At 37.3% G+C, this 17,403-nt stretch overlaps 2 protein-coding genes and 1 pseudogene across 3 annotated transcripts; 1 reads left to right on the top strand and 2 right to left on the bottom strand.

Annotated features, from left to right (window-relative positions):
- The first annotated feature begins 128 nt into the window (after positions 1–128).
- On the top strand, positions 129–2,839 carry LOC104749641 (protein VASCULATURE COMPLEXITY AND CONNECTIVITY). Its single transcript, XM_010471318.3, has 3 exons — positions 129–1,961; positions 2,044–2,249; positions 2,366–2,839. Exons 1-3 carry the CDS (start codon positions 1,863–1,865, stop codon positions 2,553–2,555), a joined length of 495 nt encoding a protein of 164 aa, XP_010469620.1. The 5' UTR covers positions 129–1,862; the 3' UTR covers positions 2,556–2,839.
- A 422-nt stretch (positions 2,840–3,261) lies between these two features.
- On the bottom strand, positions 3,262–5,836 carry LOC104749640 (beta-amylase 6). Its single transcript, XM_010471317.2, has 7 exons — positions 5,503–5,836; positions 4,939–5,412; positions 4,694–4,858; positions 4,319–4,585; positions 4,003–4,212; positions 3,699–3,932; positions 3,262–3,608 (listed from the first exon to the last, which is right to left on the bottom strand). The coding sequence occupies exons 1-7, from the start codon at positions 5,680–5,682 to the stop codon at positions 3,405–3,407; spliced, it is 1,734 nt and encodes a 577-aa protein (XP_010469619.1). The 5' UTR covers positions 5,683–5,836; the 3' UTR covers positions 3,262–3,404.
- A 9,860-nt stretch (positions 5,837–15,696) lies between these two features.
- Positions 15,697–17,134, bottom strand: LOC104753330 (F-box protein At5g65850 pseudogene; annotated as a pseudogene). The gene has a single exon (XR_015585409.1). The product of XR_015585409.1 is annotated as an F-box protein At5g65850 pseudogene (transcript).
- Between the last annotated feature and the right edge of the window lie 269 nt (positions 17,135–17,403).

The raw sequence follows: 17,403 nt of genomic DNA, 5'->3' as shown, positions 1-17,403 counted from the left end.
GAAGACACTGGCCATGCTTGGATGGGTTGTATTATGCCCTACTTTTCTTCCTCCCCAACACAAAGAATCCAACCATGTTTACCCAAACCAAATTTATAAACAAAAGCAACTGCAGAAACTAGTATTGTATCACTTGAAGCAAAGATAAAATTTTACACATATCGATAAGGTTTAATCAAAATGACATTGGGCATTCCATATGGACAAAAAGAAGCTTTATTGGCTTCGGTGCTAAAGTTCCACGTGCATATCCCAGCTAATCCTCCTATTCCCTGTTTCTTCTATCTTTACTTTATACTAATTTGTATTGTTTATTGTTTGTTCCCATAAAATATTCATTTCAGTTGTTTTACTTTTACATAATCCTTTTACCGATGGTAAAATTTTGGAGCTAGTTTTCACTAGATCTATCATATATCCACATCAGTATCAAATTGTAATAGCCTTATGTCTTTGTTAAAGAATACTTCTATAGCAAACAATAAAATTATATGTAAAACGAAAAAAATTAGCTTTATGTCTTTCAACTAAAATCAATAAGAGTAATCGAAATTGGAAATTTAATTTGCTTTCGGCAGACATTAGAACATCTTTTCTCTAGAAGACTATAAAACAATATATTCTGGATATATGCGAACTAAGATTACTTAATACAAAAATAGGTAGTCTTAAATTAAATTTATTTAATAAACTAAAATATTAGTTAAATGGTATTGTTTTTTTTTTCTTTAAAAGTCTTCTATCTAGCTCAATATACAAGAAGACAAAAAAATTAGGAAAAGGATTTATTTTTTGTATAATTGTAAATTCAGATAAACTAAAACAATTAATCTACTTATAAATAAATTTTAATTATATCAGTAAATTTGTTGTTATATTCCTAATTTTAACTTAGCCTATATAGTTATATTTAATTGAACATCATGAGACACAATGATCGAATCGTATATGTTCACATCATGTTTATGATTTATCTACTTTTAGTTGTTTTACTCTTGCTATTTCGCAAAATTATACATATGTGCATTTAATAAATGATGAAAAAAGTAATTAAGGTTTGAATGGTTGCAGAAGTTGAGCGGAGAATCCGTTTGTGTGTCTAACCGGTTTTCTATGCCATACATAATTATATTCGTAGTGATGCAAACTGAGAAAAATAGAAATTTGTTGATGTAGATCATACACTTTTATAAAGTAATAAATTTAGTGCATGACGAATGTTGTCCATCCAAAACTAAAATACTATAATTTGCTAACGGTTCAATATACGTCCACAAGTTATTTTTTTTTGTTAAAGCCGGGCTTTTATTGTCTGCAATGTCTTAACATTAATTTTAATTAAAAAAAGGTAGTTTTATTATTCTTAAAATTGATATGATCAGGTCAATTATCTATGTTGTAATGTATATGTATATATATATATATAATTACATCATAATTAACTTGATTGTAATATAATTACATTACAATCAAGTTAAATTATAAAACGTTATAGTCTTAGTTTTTACTTTAACAAAAAAAAAAAGCCGAAGAAAAAAACCTACTAAAAGATACAAATATGAAATATCTAACAAGAGAAATATCTTTTTCTTTCATTTCAACTTTTTGGTTCTTCTATCTCTTTCTCTCTCTTTTTCTTCCACACCCTCATAACTTTACCCAAGACTTCTTTTATATAATCCCATTTTGTCATAAAAGATCATTACTCATTAGACTTTCCCACTACCCATTCTCATTCCCTCTTCAACCAACATTCTCCCCATCAGATAGAAGCTCCCTTATCTTAATTCACACTTTTAAAATTTTGTGTTCTCAAAGTTTCACCATTAAACTTAATTCTTTAGTTACTAAAAGAGTTGGAAATGACAAAGATTGTAGGCATTCTTCTTTGTTTAGTCATTGTGGGCTTGGATGTAGGTGCTGCAATCCTCGGAATCCAAGCTGAAGTCGCCCAAAATCAGGTAATATATATACATACACATATACTCCATGGACCACTTGCATATGCTAAAAACGGTGTGGTGTTGCATATGTGGATGCCAGGTGAAGCACATGAGGCTATGGTTATTTGAGTGCAGAGAACCGAGCCAGGACGCGTTTAGGCTCGGTCTAGGTGCAGCCGCGATATTGGTAATAGCTCATGTCCTACTCAACTTGGTCGGAGGCTGTCTCTGTATTTGCTCTCAAGATGAGTTTCAAAGATCTTCTTCCTCTAGGCAAATCTCTATGGTTTGTCTCGTCCTCACTTGGTACGTTAATAATACAACAAATCTAATCTTCTTTGGGGGGCATTAATAATTGTATTTGTATGGTCCAAGAAATATAATGACACGTGGAACGTCTTGATTGGATGGTGTAACCACAGGATCGTATTCGCCGTTGGATTCGGGAGTATAGTGATCGGGACGATGTCGAACAGTAAGTCAAGATCCTCTTGTGGGTTCACACATCACCATTTCCTCTCCGTTGGAGGGATTTTGTGTTTTCTTCATGCCCTCTTCTGTGTTGCTTATTACGTTTCTGCCACTGCGGCCAAAGACGAAGCTGCTAAGTGACGACAAAGTGGCACAATCAATGATGGTTCACAGGTGGGTCCTTGTCCTTGACTATAATTATATTTTCTGATGATGGTAACTGTGTTAAACAGTTTACTATGTATAATCATTTAACCTAAGTTTCTTTTTTATTTTCTTTATTTGAATTCGTTTCACTGATTTCGAAGTCACTTTTGTAATTTGGAGAGCTGTGTCATTTTGACTAAAAAATGAAAGCTTTTGTGTCACGCTCTGTTGTCGCATGTGGGGTTAAAATGCACTAATGATAATGACGTTTGGTGGAATCTTGTCTTTGCTTCGTTTCTTGAAATTAATAAGTCAGTACTCTCGTTCTCTCTGTTTCTCATACACACACACCAATGTGAATCCTTGGTCACGGGAAAATTTAAAACTATCAAAACTTGAATTCTAGAAAAATAGGATAATAATAAAGAAAAAGAGTATCAAGTGACACTATGGAGTAGAAAATTGCACAAAGCTCCGGCCTAAAATCGGACCAAAAGAGTAGTTCTTATTCCTTTGAAAAAACTGCTTTTTGATGTTTTTCAAAATGTCTAAAGTTGTCAAATCCTGTTAGAGCTAATAAAAATATTTTTTTCTTTGTTTTGTATTTCATGTTCACCCTTGAGAGTCTTTTTTTTTTGTTTTTTTGAACCAATCTTCACCCTTATAGTCTAGAGAGTTAGAGTTTATAAGAAGAAACTAATGCTTCAAACGTAGATCATAGGATGATATATTTACTGTTATATATTTATCTCAAGTTTACATATTTACGTATTAACTTTTTCATTTTTTTTTACATATTTATCTCAGAAATATTGTAAGGCTAGATTTTTCGCTAAGCATTCTCTAAGACTTCTTCCTCAAGAATGTGCTTCGCAGTCTAGACAGTACACTTTCATAGGGTCTAATACTCGTGTCTGTCTCTGTCAGCCATGGAAATGGATCAATTGGTTCTGTTTCTTCCATAAACTTCTCCAACGATTCATCGTTTCTCGATCTTTCCAATGGAAACAGCTTGTGATTGTACCTTTCAGGCTCTGAACAATACTCCTGAAACATAAAACAAATACAACTTCAAAAAAATCTGAATGAATCTTGAATCAAAGACAGTTCTCTAGGAAGGCTTTTTGGATTGCTTACTTGGTTCGCGTGCATTCGTTTCAAGAACGTTTTAAACGTTGAGAAATTCGGTTCGCTCAGAAGCTTATCAGATAATCGGAGATATGTGAACCCGAACATCCTCGGTTTACCATCTTGGTTAATCCCACTAGGTCGTGCGTTTAGTATAATCTGGTTATATCCATCTCTATCGAATCTCGGCAGCGCATTTTCACCCGCAACTTCAATACCTTCACTCCATCCACAGCTCAAAACCTTCAAAAGGAAACCATTCTAAGTAGCATACAAACAAGAGTGTGTTATTTAATGAGATCAATTTTCTTACTTGCTGAACAAGTTCTTGCGGTCCACTCTTAGCTATTGCTGGCTGTTCTGTGTTTCTCATCTCTAGACAAGTGAAATTCAAGATAGCGTGATGTCTACGCATCATTTTCGCCATTGCACGGTACCCATCTCTGTTTTTGAGATTGTAATAACCCGCTGTAAGTTCTGCAGCATGACTTTCAGTTTTGTACCACCAATGGATTCCAGAGACCTGATAGATAAATCAGGACGACACAAAAAAAAAAAAAAAAAAAAAAACTATAAATCTTGATCATGTTTCTAATGCATTAACATAAACCCTACAAGATTTGATTTACTTTTGCAGCTAACTTGAGTTTACACCCAAGAAACACTTTATTAGCTTCATCAAGAATCTGATCACCATGGAGAAGTAACTTTCTGGAGTACCATGACAAGAAGAATTGTCCTTCTTCCTTAAGGTAAGTCCCATTCGAGTACTCAAAAAACTCAGTTTCTTCTGGAATGTTATTGTATTCCCCTGCATTTTCTGGAAGTTTCCATTCAGGATGCCCAATTCTTCTAACTTCCTCTTCATAATCTGATCTAAGATACTTGTCATAACACTGTGAGATTGAAAAAAGACCAAATAACATAAACATATAAGAGAAGCTCTGTATTCCTTTTTTCCAAACCCTAAAGAAATTAAGAGTCTCATTTTCGTTTTTTCTTACTTGAAATTCTCCAATTCCTGGGAAAACCCATCCTTGAGTCTCACTGTAAGAAGGATATCTAAGCTCTCCAGCAGGACCAAGCCCTACTTCAATGTCTATTATGACTCCGGAGCTAATGAAATCTTCCATGTTCTCTCTAAAGCTCTTCATGTAGTCTCTGTACATCTAACAAACAGAGCAAAGATTATATAAATATACAAACACAACTATCCCTAGGGTTTCATATTCAAGAGTTGTTTTCATACCTCAACAGCTGTTCTTCCTTGGAAAAGAGACAAGTTATCTACAGAGAGAGACAAACACTCTTTGTTTCTGTTACCACTCTTGTTCGTATAGAAGATATCTGGATTCGAATCACCGACTTGGAGCACCCATTTCGGTATCGGGATGTTAACATCGTCTCCTATGTTCCCTCCACATCTATGAAACGACATTATAGCTTGTAGTTTTAGTCCAAAGCTTTGCACGATCTCAAACAAGTTCCTGTAAGCACTCCATTGGTATTGCTTTGGACCTTTTGATTCAACGATTCCCCACCACACATCAACCATCACTCCATCTACTTGACTCTGTTTCAGTTTCTTGAGCTGTTTCTTGAGTTTCTCTTCGTTTTCAAGAACGTTATCGTTCGTGATGACTCCAAGCTGAAGCATGACGTATACTGGAACATAGTTGGTCAACATTTTGTCTTCATACGCCGTCGTATTGAACTCCGTTGCCTGTGTTTTCAAGCTTGAAGGATTCAAACACACACTAAAGCAGAGAGTTATCTAGAATGGAAAAGCTCAAAGAGTCTTGTTATAACTAACCTTTGTCTCTGTTGTAGAAGAAGCAGTGGCTTGAGGCGTTCTTAAAGGTCTCTCCTGCATTGAGAATCTCCATTGGACTCGTTTTTTGCTTTCTTCACTTTTCACGAAAATCGAAAATCCTTTGTGGAGATTTCTTCCATTGATCAAATTAGGGTTCATCAATCCTACTACGCTTGTCATAGTACCTTGCACTTGAAGGAACTACAGAAATCCTTTACTGGATCTTATGATCAATTACACAACTGCTTTGTTTTCTACATATTTTTTTTTTCCAGTTATATTTTATTTGCTAATTTCCTGGCGCGTTCGTACGCTATCAACAAAACGTGGCCATGATTTTTCTTGCCCAATTTTTTTTTTTTTTTGTATTTTTGTTTAGTCACGTTTCTGTTCCTGATTTTGCAATTTCTCGGAAAACACATGAATGAATGATCATTTTCATCATATCTTATATAATACGAGAACGTTTTTCTCAATTTCTTCTAAGACATCTGGCTTCTTATGTACACATGTCCTTATTCTCAATTTAATTCAAAACTATGGGTTAAAGAAACTTAAATAGATCCATTTCAATTTCCTAGCCAACAAAACATAAACTCATTTCAATTTTATTTCAAAATTATGGAGCAAAGAAACCAAAAAAAATAGGCTCATTCCCTAGCCAACATGACTAACTAAAAAGTTAAATATATTTTATTTCTTGTTCACGCCTCTCTGCCTCTACAAACTTGACATCATTTCGTAGCATCAACTACATAATCTGAGAAGGTATTAATGTTTTACTTATGGTTGGTTGTCCCTCATTTCTCACATCATCATCAATTCTATCACCTGCTTTATTCCTCTTTCATGACCTAATTGGTTAAAAATTACATTATTTATTATATAAGTACTCAGATTTATCTTCCTCTACTAAATCTTTAATTATTTTTGGTTGGTATTAATTAATATTATTTCATAGCAAGATTCTATATAGTTTACTTTGGTAAAAACAAAAAAATCGTTTTACAAGAATATATTTTGTCTAATTTAATTTATACGATTTGTAAATTCCACACTAATGTTCCTTTAAATTTCTTTACTCTTCGTCTACCAAATCTTTAATTATTTTTTGTTATTTAATTTAGTATCATTTCATAGCAAAAATCTCTATAGTTTTTACAAAAATATATTTATTCTATTTTGTTTTTACAATATATAAATTTGTCACTTATTTTTTTATCACAACCGGAACTTTATTACTTAACTATTTTTATCGATTTCACATGTCAATATTTACTATATATTAAACTATAATAAAATAGAGTTGAGAGAAATTGTCATTTGGCACCCCTCTATTTTTTTAAACATGTGTCATTTTTTCAATTTTAATGAAATAAAAGACACTTAAACTAAATTGTCTACACACATTTTTTTAATTTGGGACATTTTATTTGTTCAGTTTCTTTAGATTACATTAATTCTCTCAATCAATTACATTTATGACATTATGGGTGGACGTTTTCTTTTCTTCAAACTGTTTATGTTGCAATAATGCATATGACCAAATTATTTACAATTAATATGCTTTATAATTGTATTTATTGTCATGAATGTGATTACTCATAATAATATGTCAATGGAATTCCTTACAAACTTCAAACAATGTTTAGTCTAATATATAAGATCCAATGATCACATGACTAATAATGAAGAAAACAATCACTCACTATATGTCTTTCTTTTCCCATCATTTTCTATGGTATTTTTTTAAAATATTTTTTCTTATGAAGTTTTTTTTTTAAAACATGATGTCTTGCAATATGATGATTAACAGATTAATTTCTCTAGGACTATTTGAAGAAATCGTTTACAAAGCCATGTCAATGTGTTTTTTTTTTGGTATCAGAGTCTTGTCAATATTTATTAGCCTCTTTCAATGATTATGTTTTATGATAGTCATGATTTAAAGTTTTTGCATTGTTTTGTAATGTGATTTTTTAAACCTTCAAACTATAGTTAGAAGTCTTAAGTGATGAAGATGGGCCTAATGCTTGAGTCCTAAAGCACAATCTCTTTGGCTTTAAACATTCACTCATAATATTATAGTTGTAAGTCCTTTAGATTTCTCCTCTTAAGTCCTCTGATCTACAACTATAGTATATTTCTAAGTTTATGTTTTGTAAATTTGCTTTGTTTTCCATTTTTAAAAGTTCTTTATCCCCATTACCAATTTTTTTTTTACTTTGCATATTGATAAAAAGATTGAGCCTAATTTTACCGTGTAATGCATATAAACATGATCAAAAGATCACATATTTCTTTATTGCCTCTTTGGAATCACTTCCCAAACTTTACAACATCCTTTCACATTACACGGAAAAACATTACAGAGACCTATTGTAAAATATTTAATATATATATATATATATATATACATATTGTAACCTCAATACTTTCATCATAGACATATGTGAATCATTAAAAGTGGTATAAATTATAGTAGATTAACCTGTACAAAAGCAAAACTACTTTTATATCGCATTGGTATTGTTTGAGTTGCCAATCATACTTCATGTCTATTTTCCTGTAACCCTTACTCCATCTGTCATTATGCCGTAAAAAGCTTACACCATTTCCAATGGTTATCTATATTTTTTTAGTTTGAATTTTATATTTTACATTTAGGGTATAATTTTTAAGAGATATGGTTTAGTATTTAGAGTATAAGATTAAAAGCAAGATGCTATTTTAGTATTTTTAGAATTTAGAAATGATTTGCTAAATTTAAAAGCAAAACTTATTTTTATGCAATATGTGAAAGTTGTCCTTCTTTTAACACACTTCATAATTATAAACTTATAAATATATGTATTTAAATTCTTTTCAAGGCATATATAAATAATATTATGAACATTTCATATATAATTTAATGAAATTTTATTTTACATACAAAATATTTAATTTTATAACCCACGCATCGCGTGGGTAATTTTCTAGTTTAATAAATATCTATGTGATTTTTTTTTTTCATTTGCTTATGACCTTATAAAAGTTGACAATCTTATACTGATATTTAATCTGTGTATAATTGCAAGATCAGGTTGCGGCATCTTTTAGAACCCGGACCATAATTCTTCTACGGCTTCCATCAACACAGCAAGACCCTTCAAAGACAAGTGAACCTATTTGACCATTGCAGTTGATCAGATGTGCATGACCCAATTCTGTAATGAAAGCTGTTTTTTTCATTGCTTTAATTCTCCGACCTAACATCATAGCAAACGATCATGAAAACTCGGAAAGATCTATTGATAGATGGATAAAACAGAACACACCATCAATGCATACCTCACTATTTCCAGGAATATAATACGGTATATAAACTTCGATCATCCTCCATGAAGATTCTCCATGTGTGTCGTAGCTAATCAATCTTGAATCTTTCATTCCACATTATAAACCACCCCATCAATTAACTCAAATAAAAAAGAGGTATTTTTCTAGTATAACTGTATAATCAAGATGAAAATTTTCGAATTAAACGCAATGATGCTCACGCTAAAGCGTAAACAAGTGAAAATAGTCATCTACAAGTGAAAAAAAAAAATCCAATAAGATAAAGAGAGTAATAAAACACTGCAGACTAGCTCTGTGACAAATACCTCAATTTATAAAAGTCCTAAGTAAAACATTTGGGCATAAGCGTCACGTCCTCTACATAGTCTGAAAAGGTGAGAAGTTCACGATCCATATTCGGTTTCACTCCTTGGATTTGAAGCTTTACGGCTGTCTTTTCCTCGACATTGTAGTAGATAACGTAGAAAGGCCCAAATATAATGCATAGGACGGGGACAACACAATTTCATTTGTCAGGGTCAGTCCAACAAAGCTAAAATTGGTCGTTTCAACTATACTTGGCCACAAATTAAAGCGGGTAATACGTATGTATGCTTCCACCATTCCTGCTTTTCGGCATCTTCTAGAACATACATCATAATACTTGTACTTGTTCTACCAACCGAGCTAGACCCTTCAGACGACACAAGTGAACCTAATTTGCCATTGTAGTTTACCAGAGTTCCAACACGGAAATTTTCCACATCTTCAACAAATCTGAACTTCTCAGACCTGACATCAAAGCAAACGACTATGGAATCCTCTCCATACATATCGGTAGCAGCTGTGTAATACAAAACACCATTGATGCATATCTCTTTACTCTGAAAAACATAATGGTGTCTGCGACATTCTATCATTTTCCATGAAGGTTCCCTAGTTCCTAATGTTAGAACTTGATGCTCCTCAAAATCAGGTCTCTTCCGTTAACTAACCATGTCATGGACAATACCTTGTAGATTTTACCAATGGGATCATACCCTAAATAGCTATGCAGCCCAACCCTCCTCATTGTCTTCACCTTTGGTAAAAGAAAAGACTGTCCCGTGCTAGGGTTACATATCACCAGCTATCAGTGAAACCTTGGGCATCACGTTACGTCTTCAAGAATCAAGTCACACGATATGGAAAGATATGATTACGATACGCTAATAACTGTAATTGATTGTAATTAATGTGTAGGAGATTTTCTCTGTAGTACATAAGGGATGATTATGCATTCCACAATAAGATAGAAAAACATTCTTTCGATCGTGTCTCCTCTTCATGGTATCAGAGCACGGAATTTGATTTCTTTCCTTTGCTAAGAAACCAAACGAACCCGACCGATGACGAACAACGAAGGTATTATTCCTCCGATGAACCCGAACCCGACCACGACAGCTGCGACAACAACGACCACGACGGAGGTGCGACGAACCATCTCTCCTTACGACTTGACGGCGGCCGATAATCCAGGGGCTGTAATCTCACATCCATTGCTCACAGGTGCAAACTACGATGAGTGGGCTTGTGGGATGAAGACAGCTCTATGCTCTCGAAAAAAGTTTGGTTTCCTTAACGGGACCATTGCACGACCAGCGGAAGGTTCACCAGATTTGGAGGATTGGTGGACCATTCAGGCGCTTCTAGTGTCGTGGATCAAGATGTCTATTGATCCGACACTCCGTTCTAATATCTCTCACCGAGATGTGGCCAAGGATCTATGGGATCATTTGAACAAGAGGTTCTCTGTCACTAACAGACCTCGAATTCAGCAAATCAAGGCTGATCTTGCATGCTGCAAACAGAGAGGTCTCCCGATTGAGACTTACTTTGGGAAGCTGACTCGCATTTGGGATAGTATGGCTAGCTATCGTCCATTAAGGCTGTGCAAATGTGGGAAATGCGAGTGTGATCTTGGAACTCTTCAAGAGAGAGATCGAGAAGAGGATAAAGTCCACCAATTCTTGTTTGGACTTGATGACACGTTGTATGGGACCGTGAGATCAAGCTTAGTCTCGCGAGTTCCCATTCAACCAATGGAGGAAGTTTACAACATTGTTCGTCAGGAAGAAGACTTGGTGAAAAACGGCACTACAAACATGGAAGAATCTAGTGGTGTGACTGCATTTGTGATTCAAACAACACCACCTTACCGAAGAGAAGAAAAAGACAAGCCGGTGGTGTGCAAACATTGTAACCGTGTTGGCCATTCCAGTGATAGTTGTTACGGTGTTATCGGTTATCCAGAGTGGTGGGGAGAGAGGCCGAGATCTCGCACTTCAACAGGACGTGGTCGAGGCCGTGGTGTATCCAATGGAGGCGCTGGACGTGGACGTGGAGTCTCGTTTGCTAATGCGGTTCACGTTGCGGCACCTTCAAACTCCGCAAACTCCGCGAGTGCCCACTATGTTGTGACGGACAATGATCGTGATGCTGTGAAGGTGAGCGACTCTCAGTGGCGAGCAATTAAGAGTCTTCTCAATGCTGGTGTTCTCAACGAACCGGAGAAGTTAAGCGGTATGTCTTCTATTCCTTTTTGGATCATGGATACAGGTGCTTCTCATCATTTAACTGGGAGATTAGATCTGTTAACGGATGTTAAAGACATGTTGCCTGTGGGGATTATATTAGCTGATGGTAGAGAACGAGTATCTATCAAAGAAGGGTCTATACGGCTTGGGCCGAATCTGATCTTGCGATCTGTTTACTATGTTGAAGGGTTTCAATCTGATTTGATCTCTCTTGCTCAGTTAATGGATGAGAATCGGTGTGTAGGACAATTGGCTGATCATTTCCTTGTTGTTCAGGACCGTACTACGAGGACGGTGACGGGAGTTGGTAGACGTATGGGAGGGACCTTCCACTTTAGGAGTATGGAGTTTGCTGCATCAGTAGTGATTAGAGATGAGAAGTCTTTTGAGCTTTGGCACAATAGGATGGGTCATCCTGCGGCTAAAGTAGTTGGTCTACTTCCTGTAGTTTCTAATGTCATTCCTTCTGCAATTTCAAATAAAGCATGTGATGTATGTCTCCGCGCTAAACAAACAAGAAGAAGTTTTCCAATTAGTGAGAATAAAACAACAAGGATTTTCGATTTGGTTCATTGTGATTTATGGGGTCCTTATAAGACTCCAACTTATTCCGGAGCCCGTTATTTTTTAACCATTGTCGATGATTATTCACGTGGTGTGTGGATTCACTTGTTGAATGAAAAATCAGAGGCTCCTACGCATCTCAAAAAGTTCATTGCAATGACTGCACGACAATTTGACAAGCCTGTTCGAATGATCATGAGTGATAATGGATCTGAGTTTCTTTGCTTGGGAGATTTCTTTAAGCAACAAGGCATCCTACACAAAACGTCTTGTGTTGGGACACCTCAACAAAACGGGAGGGTTGAGAGGAAGCACCGTCACATTCTGAATATCGCTAGAGCTTTACGATTTCAAGCAAATTTGCCAATCGAATTTTGGGGAGAATGCGTTTTAACGGCTGGTTATTTAATCAATCGCACACCAAGTTCAGTTTTACAGGGAGTCACACCATATGAACGAATCTATAACTCCAAGCCTTCTTATGAGCATTTGCGTGGCTTCGGCAGCCTGTGTTATGCTCATGACCAATCCCACAAAGGAGACAAATTTGCGGCTCGTAGTCGCCGGAGTGTGTTCATGGGGTATCCTTATGGGAAGAAAGGTTGGCGTCTATATGATCTCGCAAAACAAGAATTTTTTGTTTCCCGAGATGTCATCTTCTGTGAAACTGAATTTCCATATCGCTCACCCACGACGGTTGCAGACGACGACGAAGAGGTGTTTCCTTTGTCGAGTTTATTTCACGAAGAAGAAGAAGACTTATTGGGCCTGTCTCATAGTTCACTCAATTCAGACATTGATAATAGGCCTACACCAAGCCCAGTTCCACATGTTTCTTCACCAGGCCCATTTCTTACTGAACCTGCAATTGCCCCCGATGAACGTGTAACACCGCAACCCGCAACTACGGGTCTTCACGATGACTCCACTGCACCGGTAGTCGAACCACCTCCTAGAGCACCTCGTCCGCCGGTGGTTCCGGTTCCCACACCGGTTGTGTCAGATCCGATCGTTGCTCCTACGTTGGGTCGTGGGCAACGCCAGAAAACCCAATCTGTCAAATTAAAGGATTTTGTGGTAAGTACCACTTCGAAGGCGATGACTTCTCAAAGTTCATCCACGTCTGAGTATCCAATTGCTAATTACGTCAATTGTGAGCGGTTTTCTCCTCAACATCAGGCATATTTGGCAAAGATAACTTCAGGTGTGGAACCTAAATCGTTTAAAGAGGCCATGGAAGATGAACGCTGGAACAATGCTATGTCTAGCGAAATTGATGCTCAAGAACGGAATCATTCATGGGATGTGGGTGATTTACCACCAGGAAAAAAAGCAATTGGCTGTAAATGGGTGTATAAACTCAAATATCGATCTGATGGGACCTTAGAGAGACACAAAGCGCGACTTGTTGCTCTTGGCAATAAACAAACAGAGGGTGAGGATTATGGCGAGACGTTTGCGCCAGTGGCAAAGATGGGTACTGTTCGACTATTTTTGGACACTGCAGTGAAACGAAACTGGGAGGTCCATCAGATGGATGTGTACAACGCTTTTCTTCATGGGGACCTCGAAGAAGAGATTTATATGAAACTCCCTCCTGGCTTCAAAGCTTCTGACCCAAAGAAGGTATGTCGTCTTCGCAAGTCCATATACGGTTTAAAGCAGAGTCCTCGGTGCTGGTTTGAGAAACTATCAACGGCTTTGAAAAAATTTGGTTTCGAACAGAGCTTGTCAGATTACTCGCTGTTTACAATGGATAAAGACGGTGAACAACTTCATGTTTTAGTCTACGTTGACGATCTTATCATCACCGGCAGCACCATGACAGTGATGCAAGCCTTCAAAGACTACTTATCTACATGTTTCCACATGAAGGATTTGGGACCCTTGAAGTATTTTCTGGGCATTGAAGTGGCACGCAGTCCCTCTGGGATGTACCTTTGTCAGCGAAAATATGCCCTTGATATCATCTCGGATTCAGGCTTACTTGGTGCTAAACCGGTGGCATTCCTCTTGAGTCGAATAACAAGCTAGCATTGTCGGCCTCACCTTATCTACCACATCCAGCAAAGTATCGACGGTTGATCGGCCGTTTAATCTACTTAGCTGTCACGCGACCAGACTTGGCATATTGTGTTCATTTCATTGCTCAGTTCATGCAGAAGCCAAGGGAAGATCATTGGGAGGCTGCTCTCCGAGTCGTTAAGTATCTGAAAAACAATCCTCGCCAAGGTATTTTGCTGCGTGCAGCTGGTTCTTTTCAGTTCACAGGTTGGTGTGATAGTGACTACTCCGGCTGTCCGTTAACAAGACGTTCCGTCACTGGTTATTTCATTCAACTGGGTGGCTCTCCGATATCATGGAAAACGAAGAAACAAAAGACAGTCAGTCGATCCTCGGCAGAGGCCGAATATAGGGCAATGGCACACATTACTCAAGAGTTGATATGGCTGAAGCGAATTCTATTGTCTCTTGGAGTTAAGCATGACGGCTCCATGCTTGTTCGTTGTGATAGTGAAGCAGCTATTCACATCGCCACAAACCCCGTCTTCCATGAACGGACTAAACACGTCGAAGTGGATTGCCATTTTGTTTGGAATGAAGTCTTAACCAAGAACATCCGCCTTCTTCATGTTGGTACTGGGTCGCAGCTTGCAGACATACTTACAAAACCATTGGGCACTCAAGACTACGCTCAGTTCTGTGTCAAGTTGGGCATACAAGATTTGCATGCTCCAACTTGAGGGAGGGTATCAGTGAAACCTTGGGCTTCACGTTACGTCTTCAAGAATCAAGTCACACGATATGGAAAGATATGATTACGATACGCTAATAACTGTAATTGATTGTAATTAATGTGTAGGAGATTTTCTCTGTAGTACATAAGGGATGATTATGCATTCCACAATAAGATAGAAAAACATTCTTTCGATCGTGTCTCCTCTTCACCAGCTCCAACAATGGATTTGTCCTCCCCCTTACGATCCGCTCACTTCTAAAACAGAAGAAGCCATTGACAGGACTAATATTAGCGTAACGACGATGAAAAGAAAAACGCGTTTTATAGTTGACTGTTACAGCAGCAGGCGAGTTGTTCTTCTCATCTGGATTATTTTGAGGCTGAGGTGACGAGAAGAACAAAATACTATCGTATCCTTTGAAGGCGAAAAATATCCGCGTGCGAGCGGAAGATTTAGTCAAGAACAACTCCGTGAAATGGGGAAGTGCAAGTATGGTGGTCCAGTGCTGCGATACGCAACGACATCTCGCTATAGCTTTCGCCGGCAATCTCAAAAGTATTTCGATGATGAGATCAACATGGATCGGCCCTGACCCTGAGCTTTCTCCTCCATTCATTGAGGTTGTATTGCCATACAATAAGTTTAGAACCCTAGAAAGAGTACTCTACACTTCCACGATTGTAGGAGGCCAGGCCAACCTTGAGAAAGAGTACGACCCTAAAGTTTATCTCAATGGGCTGAGACGTAGTCCAACCTGGAGCCCCTATAAGGTGAGATTCTTTAATCCCTAATTTTTTTTTTAAGTCGGATTTTGAGAAACAAGTCCTAACGTCGTCACGTTGAACTATGTTTATGTCCTCTGTTCTTCCCAATTCATTCATCATGATCAAAGATTTTTTACCCACTCACGAACAAGAATTTTTTAATTAATGTGTAGTTGAAAAAGAAAAAAAAAGTTACGATGACAAAAAAAAAAAAATAAATAAGTAGAGAAGAAAACAAAACACCAATAGTTTTTTGGAAAACCCAAAATAATGTAACCAAAAACAAACATAAAGTAGATTATTACAAAAGTCATAAGATCCCATCCATAGGAATTGACGAGAACCAAAAGATAAAAGTAGCTTTTGGCACAAAAGATAAATAACAAAGTCTTAACTACAACAGTAGCTCAAGATTAACGTTCTCGACATGGTCTAGACAGGTGTAAACCTTACGATTCTTACCCGCTTCCAGTCCATGGATTGCAACTCTTACGATCGTCTTTCTCTCGATATTGCAGTAGAGAAGGCATGAAGGCATCATACGTTCTATCCAGAACACAACTTCATTTGTTCGAGTCACTCCAACAAAGTGTACCTCGGCAGTTCCCACTATATCTTTCCACAAATTAGGAGGAAATAAGTATGTATGCTTCGACCATACTTGCTTCTCGGCATCTTCTAGAACCAGCAACTCAAGACTTCCATCAAAAAACCAATCAAAATCACACTCATATAAACCTAGTTTACCATTGTAGTCTATCAGATATCCATCAAGCGCTGCTCTATAGACATCTTCCACGACTATAATAGACTTAAAACTTTCAGACCTTACATCAAAGCAAACTATCATGCAATCCCTTGAAGACCTATCAGTAGCTGGATAATACAAAACACCATCGATGCATATCCTTTTACGAGGCAAATCATGAGATATGCGACACTCGACCATTCTCCACGAAAGTTCTCCAGTCCCTAAAGTCAGAATTTGATGCTCACCACACTCCCATGCATTTTCATGACGTCTGGTCATGGACAATACCTTGAACTGTTTATCAACTGGATCATATCCCAAATAGCTTATCACCTTAACTCTCTTTGTCGTCAGTTTGGGTAAAGGTAAGGACTGACCGGTGCTAGGGTTACATACCACCGGCACCGTTTCCGTCCTTCCCCTTGAGATCTCCTTAGTATAAATAAGACAGACCAAGCCATGAATAGATTCACTCATTTCACAAAAAACACCATCAAAGGAGAGCCTCATATGATAATTAGCGACTATGGGAGAAGAGTTCTCATCCGGATTTTGAGGTTGAGGGGAGGAGAAGAAACAGAACCTGCCGTGTTTTTGGAAGGCGACCAATAGCTGCGGGCGAGCCAAAGATCGAGTCAAGAACAACTCATTGAAATGGGGAAGGCGAAGTGTGGAGCCCCATAGCTTCGATACGCAGCGACATGCAGCTACAGATTTCGCCTGCAGCCTCGAGACTATGTCGATGGTTTGATCAACTGGGATGTGTGGCGATGAGTTTTCTCGTTCGTTCTCTGGTCGTGCATTGCGTTGGGTGATGGTAAGACGATCCTCCGAGACGGTTTTTCGCCGTTTTTTCATGGCTTACGGCGACTTCGGCTCTTCTCTTTCACTTTTTCAAAGGGAATGACCTAATGAGTATAACCTGAAGCTTATCTAAACGGCTAGAGATATATTGTAGTGCAAACTGATTTGTGACAATGGTTTGAGAAGAAGCCCATGCAAAAATTATAGATGGGCGTGTTTCTTTTCTTAGTGGCTCAACTAACCACCACGACTAAAAAAAAATAAAGGCCTGGCCCAACTTATTATCACGGGCGATGAGATAGCGTTTTTAATAACATTATCTTATTACAAAAATAATGTTTCAAGGTGTTATTAATATTCTTATTTTTTGTAGTGCCCAAATA

Source organism: Camelina sativa, chromosome 16 (assembly GCF_030686135.1).
Source record: "Camelina sativa cultivar CO46 ecotype springtype chromosome 16, ASM3068613v1".
Lineage (NCBI taxonomy): Eukaryota > Viridiplantae > Streptophyta > Magnoliopsida > Brassicales > Brassicaceae > Camelina > Camelina sativa.
The sequence above is the reverse complement of the archived record's forward strand: the minus strand, read 5'-3'. Positions and strand labels throughout refer to the sequence as shown.